The sequence below is a fragment of the Pimephales promelas genome, chromosome 13, assembly GCF_988280905.1.
Source record: "Pimephales promelas chromosome 13, fPimPro1.hap1.1, whole genome shotgun sequence".
In the NCBI taxonomy this organism is placed as follows: Eukaryota; Metazoa; Chordata; class Actinopteri; order Cypriniformes; family Leuciscidae; genus Pimephales; species Pimephales promelas.
The window spans coordinates 30,869,255-30,892,825 of NC_142781.1; the positions used below are offsets into that span (position 1 = coordinate 30,869,255).

Consider the following 23,571-nt stretch of genomic DNA (forward strand, 5'->3'; position numbering starts at 1 on the left):
ATGATGCTGAAAATGAATAAGAATAAATTAATTTTTTTAACTATACTCAAATAGAAAACCTTAATTTGGAATATTTCACAATATTACACAAAAATACAGTTTTGGGAAGCAATGGAGACTTCTTTCCTAAACTACAACAAAAACCTTACTGAAACACTAATGTGTTTAAGGTCCCGCTTAAGACATTAGACTTAAAAATGAACATCATAATCGGATGCAAAAATAGTGTTTTTCCCAGGAAAGCATTCATGGAGCACTAATGAGGACCGGATTATTCTTATTTTGAAAACTAGGGAGCTTAACTCAGAGGTATGCTCTTGATCTCTTGATGACTATGGTTCAGAAAGGATCTCTTAATTGATGATAGACTTCTCTTTAAAGGAAACACAACTGCCAAAATATGGGAGATAAACACGATTAAGAAAAGTTAAGCTCCATGAAATGACTTCTTGATCATCTTTGACACATGAATGACTTTCAGAGGAGAGGGTATTTTAACCCTCACTTGCAAAAGCATTGGAAAAAAGTAATGGATACAAATAAAAACTCTTTAAAATGGGAACAAAAAAGTAGAGATGCACCATGACGGATGTAGCGTCTTTCATACCTGGAAAAGCGGGCCGACGTCCACATCAAACCCAAGGTCTGCGAATCCAGTGGCGATGACCTTTGCCCCTCTATCATGACCGTCCTGTCCCATTTTGGCTACGAGCAGACGGGGATTTCTGCCTTCATGCTTTTTGAACTGTACGATTCTGAGAAACAAAAGCATACAGGATGATACCATCAACATACTAAATAAGATGATGTTTCAAACACTTTTATGGTGCTTCCATGTCATTTTTTGAAGCTTAACATTTTTCACAAATGGGTTTTGAACAACATGAGAGTGTGTAAATATTTATTTATTTTTTTTTTGGGTGAGCTATTCCTTTAAACGAATAAACTAGTGGTTGGTTACTTCATAGATTTTTCTTTAAATAAATAACTTACATTTTTTTTCAATAATTGAAATAAAGCCATTTTCAGTAATTGAAATAAAACTGAAACAAAATAAAATATAAATATTAGTTGAAGTACTAAAATTACAAAAAAGAAAAGAAATCAAGCTATATCGATTTTTTATAATCTGCTAAAACTTCAACGAAAATTAAAATTGAAAATATATAAAAAAAAAAGTACTTCAATAGCATATAAAAATACCAAAAGAACACTTCCTCTTACTAAACAAACTTTACTTAATCTGGAGTAAAACAAAGGTCTGGATAATCAAGAGTATTTATAAAATGTGTTTATGTAATTAACTACAAAAGAAATTTAGCATAAAACTTTGAAATTACATGGTGCAAAATAATTCCCCGTAATGTAATGTACAATGTACCATGTGAGTCTGAGATGTTTAGGTTGTAAGATCTGGATCTTTTGAAAGTTTTGTTTTAAATATTTATGGTGTAATGTTTGATATGTACTGTCACACTCTCATCTCATCTAATCTGTCAAACTGAGGTCACATTGTGGCGGGTAGACGTGCTTTAATCTGACTGCAGAAAATCCATAAGACACACAAATACAGAGATATAGTGGAATCTCAGAGCTTTTCTCTGTCTAAGCCATCCTGATTTGTCATCAATTCAAAAGCTAAAGATAAATCCAGCTGGTGCTTTATGAAAATAACAATCATGATGCCGTAAGGGTCAAAAGGAAGACATCACACAGAGTTATGGGGTCAGCTCAAGAGCAAATAAAAGATTAAATATCGTCATAGTGTTATTATTGTTTAATGCAATATTTGACCCCTTTTGGAGTGTTAATGAGCAGGATATATCATAGAGTGTGTTTCCCAACCACTGTGCTGGTACCCTGACAGGTTGTCAGGTCAGGTCCATGGAAAATAATCAAATTCCAAAAAATAAGTAAAAATAAATGCTACAAATAAGAATATATCATCGCTGTCAAGCCAAAACATCATAACCTCTATATTTCATAATTTTTGTTTTATAAAATGAATGCTATTGGTCATCCTTTATGTCTGTATGTGGATTTTACAAAGGATGGAAGAAGTCGGATGGACACCTGGACTAGTAAGCAATCTTGGGATTTTTTGTCCACTTATTTGCACATGCTATTCATTTGATTTACAGCTTTTAGCATACTATAGAGAGCCTAAGTCCCACCCCTCCGCTTCCGGCTCATGGGACCTTATTTCGGAAAAAATATGAATGGTAGTCAATGGCGAGAGACAACTTATCTTTTTATTCCGTCTGAACTGTGGCCTCAATTACACATATGATGTTTGTCAATTTAAAAGATAATTCTGAAAGTCAAAAACGTCGCAGTTTGTCATAAAACAGAAGAGTAACATTTAGTTTTATGTGAAAATCGCTCTATGAACTACATCTCCCGGGAAGCGAAACGAGATCCGCTGCTCGTGTGTGTGTGCAGTCTGGTACAAAACACTCAGGTATGACGGCGTAACGTTATGATTATAACGTAAGACTGTAGAAACAATGACAGACAGCCTCAGTAAAGTTACAGGGTATATACAGTATTCCTTAAGTTAAATTTACTACTTTTTAATACCTTTTTTACTACCTTCAGAATTTTTTTTATAACCATCACGACACTGAATTGCAAGTGTTAACCAGCGACCTTTCTATTACCAGTGTTGTGCAAGTTACTTCCAAACTGTAATACATTAGGTATTACTTGTTACTGTTATTTAAAAGTAATTCATTACGTTACAATATTACTGTCTCAGAATTGTAATGCGTTACATTACTCATGTATTACTTTTGAGTTACTTTCACCAAAATAACTAAGTGGAACGTAACTTTTGGGCTGTAACGATAAGCAATATGAAACCGAAATCGCGATTCGCCACACGACTCAGATCAACGAACCTACAGAATCGCGACACAGCTCTTAACTCCCAGCGTTTTTCTCCTTACCGTCCAGATCCAATGCTGCCTTATCTTTAAATTAGGCTTTAGTATTATTTGAAGTTAACATTTCAAGTTAACCACCAAACTAGTTGAGGATAAATTATTGAAAATTGGGGAAGTCCAGCATTATGGACATGACATTTGCAGTCAAAACTTGAAATAAAAATTCTCAGAAAATACATGTATTGAAACGTATATAGGCTACTTCCTTAAAGGACTCCAGACATTAGACAAATATCAGTCTATGTTTTATTTTTAATATTAGGGAAAAGACACACATTCATGCGTGAAAAAAAATAGGAGGCAAAATATATTTTTTGTAATTCTGTTAATTACACTGCGCAAATCAGATGAGGAAGGGTTGGCTCTCCAGTCTCCATAGAACTTAAAATATTCATTTTATTTTAGTTTTCGTGTTCGCATTTATGAGGAAAAAACAATGTTACAGACGCGACCGCTCTGAATTGGCACTAAAAGACTGCTTTAAAACTTTCACATAGTCTGTTGCCTTTAAGAAGTAAAAGCAGACAATACACTGTAATACAACTGTAATACAAGCCTCACTGAACATGTAACGAGTAAAATATTACTGAAAATTGATTAGTAATGCCTTACACTACTGCGTTACAGCAAAAACTAATATGTTACAGTAATGTATTACTTTTGTAATGCGTTACTCCCAACACTGTCTATTACACAGATTTTGACATTTATAACATACAAAAATGAATAGATTTAGAGGACCCATTCCATTTTTATGTTTAGTGGATTGCATTTGCGACGGAAGTGCATTAGCTCCCATCCAGTTGACATTGATGTTTTTTTTACACACCAAACAATAGAAGGAATGCATTGACATCACTTTCCCGCCGGTACAACCCCCCTCAACCTGACTGAGTGGCAAAAGATCTGCTGCGTGACTGGATTTAATACGGGAAACTATTAAACGAAAATGCGACTAACAATTTGATCAATTTAAACTAAATGTTGGACTCAATATAGTTGGACTCCTAACAACTTACTAAAGATCCAGTGATCCATGGATATTGACATGCAGCCAGCAATCGTGTCGCCTGACATTTATGTTTGACTGATTTCAATAAAAGGGAAATTAAAGCAATATATAGACCTACATAGGCTAAAGCAAATTTGCCTGTGAACGCTTTATATAAATACAATATAGGTAGGTCTAAATCCGGGTGATCACTTATATCAGGGTTATACAGCCTCTGTATATCGTCCAGCCACTGAATATGACGTCAGCATCAAACATAGACAGAGATGAAAGATCTTTGATTGTGCCCAGATAAGCTAAAGCCCATATTTATACGGACTAACGCAAACACAGAATAGGACACCTGATAGTCTGAAAAAAAAAAATAATACCTAATTTTTAAAAAAAATAATACCTCTCAGACTACATTTAACATTTTTAATGGCCTTAAATTTGACAATTTTGATTTATCACTTTTTAATACTTTTTAAAACCCCGCGGACACCCTGAGTTAGCTTCATAGAAAACGTGCGCCTTTTGGGGTTTGTAGTCTTTTTCAACAGTCTTATACCTCAACGGTTTTACATCAAACTGCGACTTTCTTTACTTTAAAATGTATCTTTTAAATTGACAAACATCATATGTGTAATTCAGGGCACAATTCAAACGAGATCAAATTATTTGTTGTCTCTCGCCATTGACTACCATTCAATATTTTTCCAAAATAAGGTCCCTTGGTGGTCGACCGGAAGGGGAGGGACTTAGGCTCTCTATACAGAGGAATGAGCACAGGTCCAGGAAGTAGCACTCAGTTTTGGGAAGGCGAATTTGCAAACTCCTACCTATTATGCGCCAGCGATATCTCCTCGTGCTCGCCGAACTCGCTGCGGTACGCTCCGCTCACCATGCGCGTGCTGGCCTTGTGCTCCCCGAAAACTGATTTCATGGCATCTGTGATCTCCCCCACCGAGCACCTACAGAAAACAAAAGAAGCCTTTAATCCACAGATTACCGCATTATAACATGCAACACAATTCCATTATTTTTGTTTGGATTGTTATATGATTGAATTTGTGTTTACAGTGCATTAAACAGGCAAGAATCGCATTCCATATGTTCAAAGAGTGTGATCCCCCGCAGAGAAACAGCAGTTTTGCACTAAGCTTGGTGAAACACAGACACGCGGCACTAACTCGAGCTCTTCCAGACAGACATCCAAAAGCAAGATGATATTTTTATAATATGAAGGAAAAGTGACAAATGATCTGAGTGACAATGTCTCAATAAGGTTTATGTAGGGGTGGGAGACGTGACAAAAATCTTAAAATCATGATTTATTTCACAATAACATACATCACAGTGTCTTTAATTTTACTTATGATATCAACATTTTTGATGCTATTGAAAAACTATAACAAAGAAACTCACAAGCTTACTGAAGACGAGTAAACAATCAGTGATAAAAGAAAGCAATTACAAATAATAGGGCAATAGGACAAAACTACAAAAGACAAACAAGAAATAGACCTGCCTGAAAAACTAGAAAGCACTAGAAAAGAAAAACTACGTGAATTGTATAAAGTAATTAAATGAACAAAAAACACTAGTTTTTACATAGTTCACTGTGAAAATTAAATGTACATGTATTTATATCTTATTAAAGTTACAACGTCAATTCAGTCAAGATCAATGCGTGATTTTCTCATTTTCTTTTATGGTTAGATTTACATTGACACAGACAACAGAAGTTATATTAGTCTGCTGTCTATTTAAGATCAAATGCATAGATATGTATTTAAAGGCTAGATGTGTTACGGCGGAGTTTCCATCGTCATCTCCGGCGGCCATCTTGTCACAGACAAGCTGATGTAAGATGAGTGGTCAGCACGAACACAAATACTCTTATCTCGTTGAAATCTTGACGGATTTACAAACGGTTTGGATTCTTACAAACGTTATTAACGTGGCTATAATTATCTGGATGATTATTTATTTATACACTTTTTATTCATAAGTATGCAGCGTCATAACTACATCTCTGACGTTTATAACGAAACAAACCATTTGAAAATCGGTAGAAAATTGAGCAAGTTATGGTCATTTAAATAGTACATGTACCATTAACACAATGTTACGAGTGAGCGAGCTGACTGTGACAAGATGGCCGCCAGGTGCAGATGTCGACCTCCGTTGGCCAGCAGCGTGAACAACTTATCTAGCCTTTATATAGATATCTATGATCAAATGCATGGGATCCAAAATACCGTTACACACGATTTCTTTCTCAACTATTTAAATTCACTTAAAGTCCCAGTGTAGTCAATCATTTTATCTCTTAAAAATCAACTGTGATCACCAAAATAAAATATATAATTGTTTTTTTCTCAAAAAAAAAAAAAAAAATGTTCATGCCTTAAAGTGGCTTGAATGTAACTCTACACCCTTGCCTCATTTATTATATGCGGTTCTATGAATATGCAAATAAGCCCCACCTCCACTCACTCGTACCAGCTTAGAGATCCACTCATTGACCTGATTGGTTACAAGGTAGTTTGTGACGTCAGAAACACCAGTGATTTCAAACTGTGTTTTTGAGACTTTCTTTGGTTCACTGCAGTTTTAAGGAGAAAATACTCAGCGATGGTGTTGACTTATGAATTTGAAAAACTTAAAAGCTTGATTTCCACCACAGGGGGACTTAAACTACTCGTGAAGTTAGCATTTTGTCACATAAGCTTATGTATTTGAACGTTGAACTCAGTTCAGTACTCGCTCTATTATCGTATACTATAACTCACTCTACCAGTTGACAAATTTCTACTGGTTTATTACGTCTACCTGCATATCGCCCACCCCAAGTATAATCATAACAAACTAAAACCATTAAAAAAACACCTTCTTGACTATGAGGGAAAAACAGAGCATATAGCGTGTGCAGATGGTTAGATGAGAGACATCACACCTGCACTTTGCTCGTCTTCCTGTCGCTTCGAATCACGAAGATGGACGGCAGGACTCTGTACTATTTGCAAAATAGAGCTGCAAGTTTCTTTGTGACAGATTAATATTCATGGAAAAAATTAGATCAAGACTAATAAATAATAAATGCGCACAATACATGATAAATAATTTGTGATCTAATGAATAATAAATGAAACACTGGATGACAATGTTATGTAACAAAGAAGACAGTTCTGTATCGCAAAACTGCATTTTCTCCAGATTTGCTGAATGTGTGAGAGGAGCTTGCATGTGCAGACGCAAACGATGCAAAATAGTTTATGCCAATAAGTTACACCCAAACATTTAGAGTTAAGGCCCAACAACAACAAAAAATAATTATAATAAAAACTAGTAAATGCTTGAGCTATTTGACAGCCAATCAGAATCCATTCTGCTTTAGTACTTTTATAATTCATCGGCTAGGAAAAAAACCTTCTCTGTGCCATTATAGTTGTGGTGTGAACTCAACCATTATGTAATATTTTTAAAACTACATCTTAATCGTTATAGTTATCGTTCTTGTTGTGAACAGGCTTTTAGCGGTTGGAATAAACCTTTTGTGAGTGTGTTTGTGTTTTCAACTGTGAGTTTCACCCAGTTTCCAAAGCCCTGCATCTGGAAGTCATGTAGGGAGACTCACCGGGCTCTCGCAGCCTCCACAGCGAGCTCCAGTAGGTTTCCATCTCTGGTGCGTGCACACTGCTCGATCGCTGCCAAGCACCTCTTCGCCGCCTCTGCATCTCTGCTCTCTCTGACCTGCAATGCAATCATTACCATCCTCATTACCATCTGCAAACACTGACCATGCATGATCCATACAAACATACAGACACATGCAATCCGTATGGAGTGTATACTATAAACAACATGGGTGACATTTAAAATCATGCGGATGGAGGTGTGGGAGAGCATCAAAAACGGGTGAAAACAGATTCAGGAAACAGCATTTAGTGCAGAATATGATTTTTATAACTAAACTAATTGCTGTAAATGGGGTGAACACGTTGTGAAGGCAGTGAAAGACAGAAGGTACTGTGTTCATTCACATCCTCTAGCTTGTGCTAATATTGTGCAGAAATAGTTAATTTAATAAAGGAAAATAATAAAAGAGGATCATCTGACTGGTGTGTGATCTTAATGCAATACCTTTGGCTAAAAAGGAATCCCTTTCAGGGTTGTTTAATAATCAAAATAATTAAATATAATAATTTAAAATTTTTATATAATAATTAAAAAAGAAAAATTAAAAAAGATTTTCAGTAATTGAAATATAAATAAATATTAAATATATATATATATATATATATAATAAAAAAATAACAAAATTACTAAAACTTCACTTTTTAAAAAAATAAAAATAAAAAGTTAATTCAATACATTAATAAATACTATAAGAGCACTTAAATAATGACAAACCCCAAAGTAATAATACTGATTCCTTTGCAGAATCTTCATAACATACATTATATGTTTTCTTATAATATTAGATATTAATATTAAAAAGGTTTGTCTCATTCAGATGGAAGAGATGACAAACTAGTTGCAGGTTCAATAAAAAACTGAGCTCTATCAGTTGAATTTGTGGCATAATGTCCATAATCACGGATAATACTTGTATCTTTTTCTAAATAAAAATATCTAAAATTAAATAATTAATGCAAGTACAAAGGCCCATTGATTTAGAGGGTTTAAACATAACAAACGTGCTTGAAATGTTGTGTATTTGCGATATTACAGACTTCCATTTACTGTACACATATTTACTGTTCGTTTTCCCAACATGTCTACTATTTTCCAAAGTAACCAACATCACCCCACTCATGCAGTACATACTTTCTGAACTGAAGATGCCAAATGCTTCCAGATCAAACAAACCACCTTCAAATATTTGAGCCGTCACTGACGGAAACTTTAAATTTTACATTATAGCTAATTCATGCATTTACATTTTCAACATCAATATACCGACTTGTGATCACACGAGAATTCCCAAGCAACGTGCTGTCGACCTGCATTTATCATCAAACTTTTAAAAAGTGTATTTCTTAGTGTGACAACAGATAAAACAACCTGCAAGAAAGACTTCACTCCAGAGAAAGGTGTGATTTGAACATGCAAAGTTAGATCACATCAAACTCCTCTACACAGTCATAAAAAACATGCAGCACACACATATACATGATTAGATCTTCACAAATAGCCATGCATTTATTTGAATCATTTGAGTCGGGCGACAAAAGACACTACATATGGTCTGATGTACAGTATGAGAGAAACGATTACTAGGAACCTTTTTCCTGTTCTATAGGAATGCAAACTTCACAACACTTCTATTCGAAATTATTCAACCCCCATTGCAAATCAGGCTAATTGGCTAAATTTACATACTTTCAGCTGTTTGCGGTGAACAAAAAGAAGTCATTGAAAGATGCATCTTTAGTTGAATGTGGGGGAAACCACTTCTAATTCAATTACTTTTGTTTGATTAAAAAGTCAGTACATTTTGCCAATGAGGGTTGAATAATTTCTGCAAGACAATCAGCGAATCACTTGTTCATTTCCATGCCAAACACACTGATTCACTAAAATGATTTGGTCAATCATAAGCCTTCTTCATCACCCTGCTATTTTGCAATGGCCAACCGACTGCACAGTATCCTCTACAGAGTCATCGCTGAAAGCTCATGAGATATATTATTAATCCTTTGAAGGGAAAGATAAATGCAATCTAATATCTAAGTATTCTATCGAATTTGATGCAGGAGATCAAATGATGAGCAAATGAAATGCATTTCAGTAAATCCATTTAAAAGAGTGGATTTAAAATCCCTATTATTGTATTATATAATGACTTGGAAATGATAGTTTTCCTAAAACCAGTGTATCTATTCTGGTATTTATATAACAGGGAATGTCTTCATTTGGTATCTCTTACTAAAGGGTCGGACCTGTGTCAGGAATGCAGTCACATTTATACTCTGAAAGAAGGGATAAATGAGTAAACACTGTGTACTTGTTTTGTAATTAATTTAAAGTTAAAAAAATTATGTCTTTAAAGCTACACTGTGTGATTTTTACCACCATCTAGCGGTGAAATGGTATATGACCATCCAGCGAATATTAGTTACTCCTACGGTGGCCAATGTAGTCCAAGATTAACATGGCTTCCAGTTCGACCTCGTCCATGAGTGTTAACTCAAACGTAAACGCGAAAGGCGAAGCTTGAATTAACGGCTATGTCCCTCTTTGGATAATGTACTTTCAAGATGGAGGGTCAACATGGCGACCGACATTAGAACCCCTTACCCGTATGTATTTTCAATGGCATATTATACACTCACGAGAATACTTTATTACTTAAACGAAGTAAATATACATCAATGAGCACATATATTTTTGAAAGAACTGAGTGTTTTTAGCTAAGAATAAACTAAAAGAGTTACACAGTGTAGCTTTAAATTACATAATATGCGTAAAGAACAAAATACTATGTTTGGATTAGAGCCCGACCGATAAAGGATTTTGAAGGCCGATACCGATCCAAATATTTGCTGGTTTTAAAATCCGATAGTCCGATATATCGGCCGATATTTTTTTTTATTTTTTTTTTATTTCAGAAACGTGCAACAAAACGTTAACAGATTTCCCTAACATTAGTTATTTGTAGTTATTTATGAGTTTTAACTAAAATAATATGATGATGCATTTAAAAAAGAAACTCGTTTCTTTTATCGTCACAACAGAACAGAACTTTAACATCAAAATATATTCTGATATTAGTCCCTACATTGCCTTATAAGCTACCTGCAACCTGGATCAGCAGGTTGCAGGATATGTGGCGCGTTATACACGAGTGTTGCCAACAGGGAAGGTGTAGAGTGCCCTCTGGTGGACAAACTATACAACTCCAACACTCACGACATGGTTGAAGCGTGTTTCGTCCGTTTTTATTTTACTTTTGAAATATTAATTTATCGGCCATTATAACTGCCGATACCGATAGTTTGGAAAATGCCAAATATCGGCCGATAATATCGGCCTGCTGATATATCGGTCTGGCTCTAGTTTGGATGTTGCTTAAGTTATCTATATCATTTGATAATCTAATTATCCATATGTAAGCTAAGTATTAGTGTTAGTTTAAGGCTGAATCCCCTTACTCATTTTCTACCGCCTATGGAAGTGTGGAGAACTTTGTCTTCAGGAAACTTTGACTCCAGGTCCAGATGCATTAACTTAACTAGTTTGACCAGGTACAGGTACAGTTCTACGGACGTTTTGCCCTCCAGGTCTCCACGGCAGTCATGCAAGTATCATAATTCTTTTTTCAAAATTGCTTCAACTAAATTTAATAAAAACTGCAAATGTATATAAAAAAAATGAATGAAAACTGAACACGTGTTATTTTTACAAATCACAACTATTTAAAATCCAATTACCGCAGCTCAAGACTGACTTTCTTTTGTCCAAATCACTCCAACAGCCCTAAATATAATTCTACATTTTTCTACGTCAATGTCTTTTCTCAACTCCACAATACATTCTCTGCCTCAGAAGAAGAAAACGATCAATTATGACCCTTTTAATGACGGACTTCAAGTGCTCGATTGAATTGAAGTGCTTGATTGAGATTAGGTAACTTCACAGAGTGCTCGGTTGGGAACGGACCATACGTGACTATTTCAGATCATGTCAATACGGATGAAGGCACTCGACTTCGAAATCCGTGCTGTGAGTCATTGCCGGAGGGAACTAACCTTCTGCAGCTTTTCAATCTGCTTGTTACGCACAGCTGTGTTGTCGATGGAAAGCACGTCGACGGATTCTTCCTTCTCCAGGCGGTACTTGTTGACCCCCACGATGACCTCAGAGCCTATAGCGAGACGGAGACAGTGCGAGAGGGCATCAGTAGCAGAGCCTAAAAAATGAAGGGCAACACTAGACACCTGTATCTGAAATAATGCATCACAGCATCAAAGATCTCTGAGCATGCCCTGTAGGTAAAGATCAGAGGGTACAGATTTAATGGGCTCCTCTCACCTCATTATGAGGCGAGGATAATCATCCATATAGAAGCGAAAGCTCACAGGGTGTGTCCTATTACTTACAGCACATGTTCGTTAAACTCAAGCCTGGAGGGATATCATTGCAATTTGCAACCGGGTGGTCAGAGTTTTGGCTATTGGAATCAAGTGTAGTTTTAATCTGAATCAGAATGAGATTTATTGAAGTATATCCAAAAAGTCAGTGAATATAGAATAAAGAAATAGACAATGTATGCATGTACAAATATGTAATATATAATTACTCGGGGGAATGTGAATAAGATAAAAGGATATGTTAGACAAATATAAGTCTGTTTGGTATTGCACAAGGGTTGCAATAGTCCATGTTACATACTGTATTATTTAGGCCAAAAACCACCCAGGGAGAGTGAGAGGGAAAATTCAGAACAGCGATGATTCTTACATTAGATTTTTAAAATGTATTTATTTAAAAGGGACAGTGCATATTAATGGACATCAATGTAAATATACCAGAATTAGCCCAAAGGCTATTTTACATCTGCAGTCACCCCGTCAGGTCATCACAGTACAGAGTAACACAGCTAAACATTCAAACTGAATACGATACAACACAAAAAGAAGACGCCACCGTTTTCAACAACATATTATAAAGACACCAATAAGGCATCTAGTAATGTTCAAGTGCTATTCAATGTGCATTAAGTACATTTTGAATATGTTAAAGTGCTATTTAATCCAGTAAAGTGCTGGATCTGGTATGGGAAACATACATAAATTATAAAACAGTGAACAAACCCATACACATAAAACACAACAAAGTCAGACAATTTGATGTGTCTTCAGCCATTGTTTGAGTTGATCCTTAAAGTTGAGTTGTTTCTTTTCATTCATGTGAATTAGCTTGGAAGTCATCTATACTATTAAATATTTAAGCTTAATTGACATTTAATTAATATTTTTATCAAATGTAAGCTTTAGTTTTTTGTGTGTTTTTGCAATTTTGTTAATTCATGTTTTTTTTTTCATTTCATAGTGAACTGTTATTTTATTTTTGTGATGTTATTATATTTTATTTCAGTAATGACATTTTTTATGGTTTTAGTTTGAATTTTAGCTAACTTTAACAACCCAGCCCCTAAAATATGATCATTTTTTGGCAGGTTGACACTACCTTCACAAAATCTGGGATAACTTTTTCACCAATGATACTTTAAATTGATCAAAAGTGATAAAAATCTTTTATAACATTATAAATATGTTTACTATTGAAAAATGTACTCATATCAGAATGCATAATAGAATCAGCATATTAGAATGATTTCTGAAGGATCATGTGACGCTGAAGACTGGAGTAATGATGCTAAAAATTCAGTTTTGCATTACAGCAATAAATTACATTTTAAAATATATATTCAAATACATTTTTTTCTTAAATTGAAATAATAGTTCACAATATTACATGTTTTACAGTATAAATGCAGCCTTGTTGAGTATAAGAGACTTTTTTAGTGAACATGTAAAATTTGGAAAACAAAATTGATGACTCACCCTGCACTACACAGATTTGTCCAATTAAATGCCTCTGACATATATAGCAATTGTAAGTCGCTTGGGATAAAAGCGTCAGCTAAATGAATAAATGTAAATGTAAACCACGTGCAAATTCATAAGTCAACACCATTGCTGAGTATTTTCTCCTTAAAACTGCAGTGAACAAAAGACAGTCTCAAAAACACAGTTTGAAATCACTGGTGTTTCTGACGTCACAAACTACCTTGTAACCAATCAGGTCAACGAGTGGATCTCTAAGCTGGTGCAAGTGAGTGGAGGCGGGGCTTATTTGCATATTTATAGAACCATGTATACTAAATGAGGCAAGGGTGTAGAGTTACATTCAAGCTATTTTGAGGCATGAGGATTTTTTTTCAAGGAAAAAACATTATAAAATATGTAATTTGGTGATATAAGAAGTTTTAAGGGATACAATTATTGACAGGGGGACTTTAAAAAAAAGAGAAAGGCTTTCTGAAAACTTTCTGGAAAATAAAGAAATGTAAACCCAGAACAAGTGAAGTGAATGACAGGACAGTTCATCAGGCTGGTTCATTCATACATATTTCACCACACATGCACATGAGTAAAATCCATCGAGGGCCCTCAAGAGCGACTGTCTGGGGCCTTAACAAACCCGAGGAGCTTCAAACATCTGATGAAAGCCCAATCTGGTTTAGTTTCTGTTTGAAATGTTGCTTCTTGCATCTTTCAAGAGCCCTGGGTCCATTCAGTAAAATATTTACACAAACATCCAAGACCAAACTGAACATCTTAGATTTGAAATAAAGTTTTAAGACTCTGAATTAGAAATATTTCAGATAGTTTAGCCCAAGCACTGGTTTCATTAAACCAAAAAGAAAATGATTGTTTTTTTTTTCAATTCAACTTTTACCTCAAATTGTTATGCTAATGAAATAAAGTTGAGGAAAAAAAAGCAAAATACTTCATGCAGAAACTTCAATTTTCTCTCTCATTCTTGAGACCAGTGCGATAATAGGCTCTTAGAAGATGTGTGTGTGGTTCATTCATGGCAGGTATAGCTAAAGCTTCCACCACATCATTAAAGCGATCATTTATTTACACAGTTTCTCTCCTCCCAGAGTCCATCAGTACGCATTAGAGCGGCTCCAGCAGTCTTTAGCGATAACTGTGAGGCGTTCACCCAAAGAGAACATCACTCGTGCTAGCCTACAGCCACTAAAATATCCAGCTATGTGGCATCTGTGGGACATTTAAATTATGCAGAACTCCTCAGAGGAAGAGCCACGTGCAAAACATTATTACCTGATGTGAAGCAACATTCGATTTAAGACATCAAACTTAAGGCCTCAGGACTGGAAATAGAAGAGTGCATGTGGAAATGAAAATGAAAAGTTTATCATGGAGGCATTCGGCATAATGATTATTGTGTGCGCGTCATGCATGTTAAAACACTGCCCCCTAGTGGCACTGTATTTCTCAATCAACAAAGCCAATTAATGCATCAGTCAAGTTTTACCAATAGCATGTCAATATTTGAGATCTTGAATTTAGCTTTAAGACTACACAGACAAAATGATCAATAAAAAAAAAAATCATTGTTAATATCTCTGCATCTGCAGTTCTGGTTCACTATTGATCAGAGCATTATGCACATCTCGACTGCCATCTGTCACTCAGTGACACCAGAAAAATCTACTTTAAAACAACAACAGCAGATACCACAAGATTTAAGACCACTAATTTAATTAGTCCAAGAATTTACATTAATTCAGCCATTTTCTGGTTTATGATTGTTTCAATTTTTATTAAAAAATGTATAGCTTTAAAATGTAATAATTAAAGTATTTTTCTAGATTGCAAGTCTAGTGACATGGGCAAATATATATAATAAAAAAATCTAATCTAATAGTATATAAAAATAGCTATTATTTTCAATGAAATATTTGTATAAATACAATACAGCAGAGAGCAATGCTAACATTTCAAAGCAGAGCACATTTCTGATATCGGTTAACATTTCCTTTTTCAATTTTAAAATTCCCTGCTATTTCTCGATTTTCAACGCCCGTGAAAATGCAAAATACTGATGCTAGTCAAGACAGTTTCAATTCCTTCCAGGCAATTGTGTTCCAATGCCTTTTCAGAAATCTAATATCTGAGCCTGTCACACTGATAACACACATAATAAACAGAGCAATTCCAATAGGGTCCTCACACCGTCAGTGCCCGGGCCCTAATTACCTTCGAGACAGGTTGAATTACTTCTATTGAGTTCAAAATGAACAGATGTCACCCCAAAATCACACCCTACATTTAAAAACGTCTCCAAACGTTGCTGATTTTCCATGGCAAGTGTGTCAGTGCTTTTGAAAACTATCTGTCACCAGAGTGGAGTGCAGTCGTGTGGTCTGGCTCAGAAAGACCCCAGTTTTCACTCGACTGATTGATTGATGTCTCTCCACAGCGGGCGAGAGGATCCTAACGTGACATTTGCCTCAACACCCACTCAGTGCTTATTATCTATTTATTGTTAAAGAAGATGAGATGTCAAATCCTCTCTGTAAATATCACTGAAGCAAACCCTCTCAGAGTCAATCATCAGCTGCATCAATCACTTCCTGAAATGAAAAATGTCACCGCTATCCTCCTAGCATCCTGTGGTGATGATGCTTTTTTTAAGCAGAGACAGTTTCAACTTTAGTTTTTTTGGGTAAGAGTGGAAGCGGCCATTTGTAAATGTGTTCTCCAGTGTTCTGCTGTGTGATATAGAGCCTGACCGATAAAGGATTTTGAAGGCCGATTCGATACAAATATTTTGGGGTTTTAAAATCCGATATTCCGATATATCGGCCGATATTATTTTTTTTTTATTAAATATTGTTGGATTTCACACATGTGTAAAATAAAAGCTAACTTTTCTGCAAAAGATATGTTTGATACTTTTTCTTTATGTCTAAATGTTCACTCCTCGCAAGTGTCACTTACATTTTACAATGCAGGGACTGTAACTAGAGATATGCGAGTTATAAATACAGTAATCATTACTTTATTTAGGCAAAAAAAGTTCATTGTGGTTTCCAAGCTCATTAATGTTAACGTTAGCGGTCTTCCACTGATGATAGTGGCATTAGCTACTGTAGCTTTGTGGTTGGCTAGTCTATGATGAGCCATAATTTAGCAATAGATAACATCATACTGCAAATTGTAAAACATACATTTTTAATATAACAGGCCAAGGAGAGATGATTGAAGCGTGTTTCGTCCATTTTTATTTAATTTTTTTAATATTCATTTATCGGCCATTATAACTGCCGATACCGATATTTTGGAAAATGCCTAATATCTGCTGGCCGATATATAGGTCTGGCTCTGTTTTGTTGTAAACATAGACACATTGGTTTGTAGTGCAAAAAGTTTTACTATTTACAACAATTTGTCTTGTTATTTCCCTGTAGCGGCTAATGAATCGGAAGTCTCGCACATTCACACAAAATAGCTTAAGGAGAATGTTGTTGAAAAATTACACGATCCTAGCCAAGGAATAGAGTAGAGCCAGACCGATATTATCTGCCGATATTAGGCATTTTCCAAACTATCGGTATCGGCAGTTATAATGGCCGATAAATGAATATTTCAAAAATAAAATAAAAACGGACGAAACACGCTTCAACCATGTCAAGAGTGTTGGAGTTGCATAGTTTGTCCACCAGAGGGCACTCTACAGCGTCACCTGTTGGCAACACTCGTTGAGTTGGTCACGAGACATACATTGCTTGAATAACAATTAAAAGAACATCTCCATCAGTTCTCTTAACTCAAATAAGCATGACAAAATTTGACTATTATGTCCAGTTTTGCTGCTGTTAAATAAGCCGAGAGTGAAGCGGAATTAGCTAGTAATAGTTACGTCATGTTACATAGTTGACTGACTGTCCTTTTAACTTTTGACAATGTGACTGAAGTGTTTTCCTCAAAAACCTTATTTTCTTAGAAGAAAGAAAGAGATTAATATCTTGGATGATGTGGGGGTGAGTAAATGATCAGGAAAATTAAATTCTGAAGTGAACTAATCCTTTAACGCATGTGACTGGCCGAGGTCACTTCTTTTGGTCATGAAGGTTTTTAAAAGTACCACTACATAGTTAAATGGGACATTAGTCACATGTCCTGGGCTGTATGTGTGCAGGCTTGTGTGTTTGAGTGTTTTGCTTTGGTACCTGAATCAATGCGCGCTTGTCTGCGGGCGGCACATTCCTCGATGCGCAGCTTGGGAATTCCCTCGGCCACAGCGCGAGCCATACCTCCCATTTCCTCAATCTCATTGATGAACTAAACAAGACACAACGAGAACAGAATAAAAATACACAATCACATATAAAGCTAGACCTTAAGCAACAAATCGGAGTGTTTAAAATAGGAATAATTCAAGCAACTACTTATTTTCATAAATCTAAGAAATATGACAGATAACTGATATGGCCGTCCTTTAATTATTATTTTATTAGAATTATTATTAATATACATTAAATAAAAATGTAGTGATTTTCATTTGAAATTATGCAGTAGTAATAATAATAGTACTAATATCCATACAATTAATTCAATTTAACACATGTTGGAGTGTTTAAATTAGGAATAATTCAAGCAACTAATATTTTCATAAATCTAAGAAATATGACAGATAACTTATTTGGCCGTCATTTAATTATTATTTTTATAATTATTATTAATACGCATTAAATAAAAATGTAGTGATTTTCATTTGAAATTATGCAGTAGTAATAATAATAGTACTAATATCCATACAATTAATGTAATTTAACACATGTATTAATTAATAAAATATATGAAGCGAAGCTAAATAACATTTATTTTTTAGTGCTTTATGCAATACAGATTGTTTTAAAATTAGTTTGTTAATTTAATTTGTAAATTAGTTAGTTGTAAAAGTTATACATCAGCTCTATATCATATACAATTAAATATTGTTTTAACAAAACAATAAAACAGATTCATTAATTTTTATTTCTATCGTCACTTTAACTAAATATTTATTATTCTATTACCATATTTAAAATGCATTACGTAACATTTTTCTGTACAATAATAATAATTTGTATTTGCCATTTTGGCATGAGTTGCTATCGTGATTATTAATAGTAGTAATTATAATATTAGTATAGATTTATAATACTGGCAATATCATATCAGTTATTAGCCAAAACTTCAAAATAGGTATCAGCCAAAATTTCTACAGCCTGTGTGTGTTGTCATTAATCATTTCATTATGGGCTGTTATTAAGTGTTTAATTACAGATCTATATAATATATGTGTGTATATACTGTATATACTTTATATATATATGAAGAGTTCAGATGCAAAAGCCTCTAAGTGCTGTTTGAAATTAATAGGATAATTACCTATTAATTGTTATTTAAGTGAAATTACTGAACTTAAATATACAAGTTTGATAAAAATCATCATTAAAGAAGAAAATTTCAAATGGCATTTAGAGGCTTTTGCATCTGAACTCTTCATATATATATATAATGTAAAGTCAAGTGGATTAATCAATATGCAGATAAATGAGGGGAGAAAATCCATTAACACAGATTACCAATTAAATACATTTGTCACCACTGATTACAATAGTTATGATGCATAACATTAGACATCCAGACGGTTTATATTATATCAAGGATTATAATGAGCGGTTCTCTGTGGTACGAACCGTGAGCGCCGAGTTGTACACGTCATTGGTGAGGGCCTCCATCATGTAGGACCCACCCCAGGGGTCAGCCACCTTCGGGATGCCCGACTCCTCCTGGATGATGATCTGTGTATTGCGGGCGATGCGGGCGCTCTTGACCGTGGGCAGACCCAGAGCCTCGTCAAAAGAGTTAGTGTGCAGAGACTGTGTGCCGCCGAATACTGCAGCCATGCCCTCGATTACGGTGCGGACCACATTGTTGTAAGGGTCCTGAAGGACACATGGGGTACATTTAATCAGGAGACCAGTCACAACATAACTATGGCAGGTTTTTGAATCAATGATATTTATTTCTCCTGGGGACGTGACTAGTGACTACCCAGCATGACATCACAGAAATTGAAGAAAAGTAAATGGCAAAATGTCACATAGTCCCCATCAAAGATGTGAGTTAGCAATGTTACGCTTTACTGCACCACCACGGCTTGTTTAACAAGCTACTTTCCATCATCTTTCAAAGAGAAGCAGCTGTGAACGTCACAGTACCTGCTCAGTGAGGGACCATCCAGACGTCTGACAGTGAGTTCTCAGCAGGAGGGATTTGGTGTTCTTGGGTTGAAACTTCTCTTTGATGAGTGTCGCCCACAGACGGCGCGCTGCCCTCAGCTTCGCTATTTCCATATAAAAATTCATGCCGATGCCCCAGAAGAATGACAGTCTAAAAAGAGACCATGCAGAGTTATCACAATACTGTATATGAAGCCTTTAGAAAAGTTAACATGTGATCAGCTAAAGACAAAAAAGAAGGGAAACCTGACCACGCCCCCCCAATGTAGTTAATTACATCACAACCGTAGATATTAGATGATCGCACTAAGCCACACTTTCCTCCCACCGCCATGCATTTTCATCGTATTTTCATTTAATTGTATCAATTAAAATTGTATTTAAGGAACAGATTGATTAATTATATGCATTTCTAATAGTATTCCTATTATGATTAATGATGTAATTAATAATAGCAGTAGTAATAAATGTATTATTTTATTATCAATATGATTAGAACTTATTTAATATATATTGTGTAATATAATAATGTTAATAATAATAGTAGTACTAATAATGTATTATTTTATTATCAATATGATTAGAATTTGTATTTAATATATATTGTGTAATATAATAATAATAATAATAAACAAATAGTAGTAGTAATAATAATGTATTATTTTATTATCAATATGTTTACAATTTTTATTTAATATCTATTGTGTCATATAATGTTAATAATAATAATAATAGTAATAATGTATTATTTTATTATCAATATGATTATAATTTTTATTTAATATCTACTGTGTAATATAATAATGTTAATAACAATAATAGTCATAGTAGTAATAATAATGTATTATTTTATTATCAATATGATTATAATTTGTATTTATGTATTAATATATCATTTAACATGTTTAATAATACTACTACTAATAATATTGTGTATACAATCAATAGTTTAATACATTTATTAATAATTAATTACATTTCATTACTTAATTACAAAATTAAATATGAATGGATGTGTTTTTATATTATTATTAATATTATTATCATCTTTATGTATCAGTTATTTTATTATCATTATTATTGCCATTATTGTTTAATAAGCATTGTGTAATATATTATTTCACATGTTTTTTATTATTTTAAACATATTTTTTTTTTATGTTAAATAATATATTACACAATGCGTATAATACTAATATAATATAAGCAATGATAATATGGAATTGTAGAGAGTTCTTAACCTGGGAGCGAACTCATCGATGGTGAGTCCAGCCTTCAGTCCGGTCCTGCAGTATTCCAGTCCATTGGCAATAGTGTAAGCCAACTCAAGGATGGCATCAGCGCCAGCTTCCTGTATGTGGTATCCACTGATGGAAATAGAATTAAACTTGGGCATATTCTGTAAGAAGACATTTCAATGTGTTAAACGGAGTAGAGGAGACAGACAAAGAAATCAATCACACTTCAATATGTAAATATTACAAAGGCAACATCAAAGTCCAGCATCATATGCTGAATATTATATCAATACAAGTCAGTATAAGATTCAAAATGATTCAAAAAATAAGATTAAAAAAATCTTAATCTTCTTAAAAGTATGTTTTTAAAGTTCATAGACAAAAAAGAAGTTATGTAGAAGGAAGAAATATAAAGAGAGAGAAAGGATGGCATCTATATGTCATGTCACACAAGCTGTACCTTTGAAGTGTAAGCGAAGATATCGGCGATGGCGTGCATTGACGGCTCTGGAGGGAAGATGTAGGTGTTTCGCACCATGAACTCTTTGAGAATGTCGTTCTGGATCGTGCCGGTCAGTTTCTCCTTGGGAACGCCTTGCTCTTCTCCGCTCACGATGAACATGGCTAGAATGGGAATGACGGCTCCGTTCATCGTCATGGATACCGACATCTTCTCCAGCGGGATGCCATCGAACAGCAGCTTGGTGTCCTCTACGGTGTCGATAGCTACGCCTGCCATTCCCACATCCCCGTGAACTCTGGGATTGTCCGAGTCGTAACCTCTGTGCGTCGCGAGGTCAAAGGCCACAGAGAGGCCCTGCTGGCCCGCTGAAAAGGGAATTTACATGACTTTTATCTCTTTTTTTAATCACCTGAACCCCTCTTAACCAAAAATATTTATTTTAAGACCCTCTAAGATTCTCGTCGCTTGATAAACTTATAGTTGAGCCACTGTTGTCACATGCAATATTTAAACATTTTCTTCATTGACTTTCTGGGCTGCCAAGTTTCAATCCCTTAGGCAGCCTATGTAGCAGTGATACACCGCTCAAATTTAACCAAAAATAACTTCATTTGTGTTCCAAAGACAAACAAAGGTCTTACGGGGTTGGTACAGTATGGGGGTGAGTAATTAATGACTTAATTTTCATTTTTGGGTGAACTATCCCTTTAACTGAAATTTTCATGAGAGTGAACTGGTATATTTTTAATGTTGTGATGTCATACCTTTAATATTGTCCCTGTAAAACTTGTTGCTTTCCTCTACAGTGCTGAAGCCGGCATATTGCCTGATGGTCCAGGGTCTGTAGGTGTACATGGTGGGATACGGCCCTCGGGTGTACGGGAAGACTCCGGGCAGCTCATCTTCCACCGCGGCCCTGTCCGCCTGAGTGTATACGGGTTTAATGGAGAGGCCCTCAGGGGTCTTCCAGATCAGATCCTCTGGGTTTTTCCCTTTCAGCTGCTTCTTGGCCAGGGCAGCCCAGCCCTCGTGGATCTTCACTTCATCTCGGAGTGGGGTGGCCGTACGGAACTGTCTGGGGTGGCGCTGGGGGTCAAGGGTCGAGGATACAGACGCTCCCAGCAGTCGTCTGGCTGTCACAGACACACATGCCTTCCGTGCGGTCAACATGTTGTATGCATTGGGTATGTGAGAGCAAGTTTAGTTACTCAAGGGTATCTAATAAAAAGAAATAAAAGAAACAGGCCTTCAATGCATTTTTTTTTGTATTATTATGTGTTTTATTGTGTGTGTGTAAATAAGTATATGGTGATTAGCATGCAGTCTTTGATACTGGATACTGAAAGTCACCCACACAATACAACTGTTGTGACTAAAAATACCTGGTAAAGCCTCCACTAGCAAACGTCATCAAACAGTACCTATTATATTATGAAATTTCTAGTACATTACATTTATACTACCATTAAACAAAATATATTAGCAAATATCACATTTAAAGCCGTATCCGTCACGGCTCGTCAGCCACTTTCACTATTATCCATTAAAGTTTGCAAACTTACAGGCCAATTTAGATTATCCCGTTTGGAGCCTTTACATACTAACAATAATAGATAATTTAGGACAGTGCCTGATGAAATAACATTTAAATGCAAGCGGTGACATCATAATGTTTTAAAACAGAACATTTAAGAGCAAACCAAAAGCTATTTCTGACCTTGCGTTCTTCTATTTACCAGACACTGATGATGACACGCTGACAGGCGTACAGCGCTCCAAGCCAATCACATTTAACAACAAACCAGATCCAGCCAATCAGCATCAACTCTGACCCGGATGTGCACTGCAGAAGTACACACGGACGATATTGAGGCTTTGAATCAAAGGTTCCGTTTAGTTTTTTTTTAAAGATTCGTTTTTTGTGGATAAGACCCGCAAAATTACAGTTATAGCTATAGTATAGCAAGTTTAGTATAGTTTCGTTTTTTATAATGAGATACGTCACCCTCTCGTCGATTATTATTTTGACGGTCTTACAATGATATATAGAAATGCTTCAGAAATGTCGGTTCGCCAGCCATCTTGGAACG

At 35.1% G+C, this 23,571-nt stretch overlaps 1 protein-coding gene across 2 annotated transcripts in view; it reads right to left on the minus strand.

The window, feature by feature from the left end:
- mmut (methylmalonyl CoA mutase) overlaps positions 1–23,316 on the minus strand; it is a 31,220-nt gene extending 7,904 nt beyond the window's left edge. The window contains exons 1-11 of one of the 2 annotated variants that reach the window (XM_039690206.2): positions 23,199–23,316; positions 22,246–22,699; positions 21,479–21,846; positions 21,022–21,179; positions 19,760–19,931; positions 19,235–19,483; positions 17,720–17,831; positions 11,697–11,812; positions 7,580–7,695; positions 4,779–4,910; positions 608–755 (exon numbers count right to left, since the gene is read on the minus strand). In XM_039690206.2, the coding sequence (XP_039546140.2) occupies positions 608–755; positions 4,779–4,910; positions 7,580–7,695; positions 11,697–11,812; positions 17,720–17,831; positions 19,235–19,483; positions 19,760–19,931; positions 21,022–21,179; positions 21,479–21,846; positions 22,246–22,651 (1,977 nt within the window). In that variant the 5' untranslated portion in view covers positions 22,652–22,699; positions 23,199–23,316. The other variant, XM_039690207.2, reaches the window with a different exon arrangement.
- Positions 23,317–23,571: the final 255 nt, after the last annotated feature.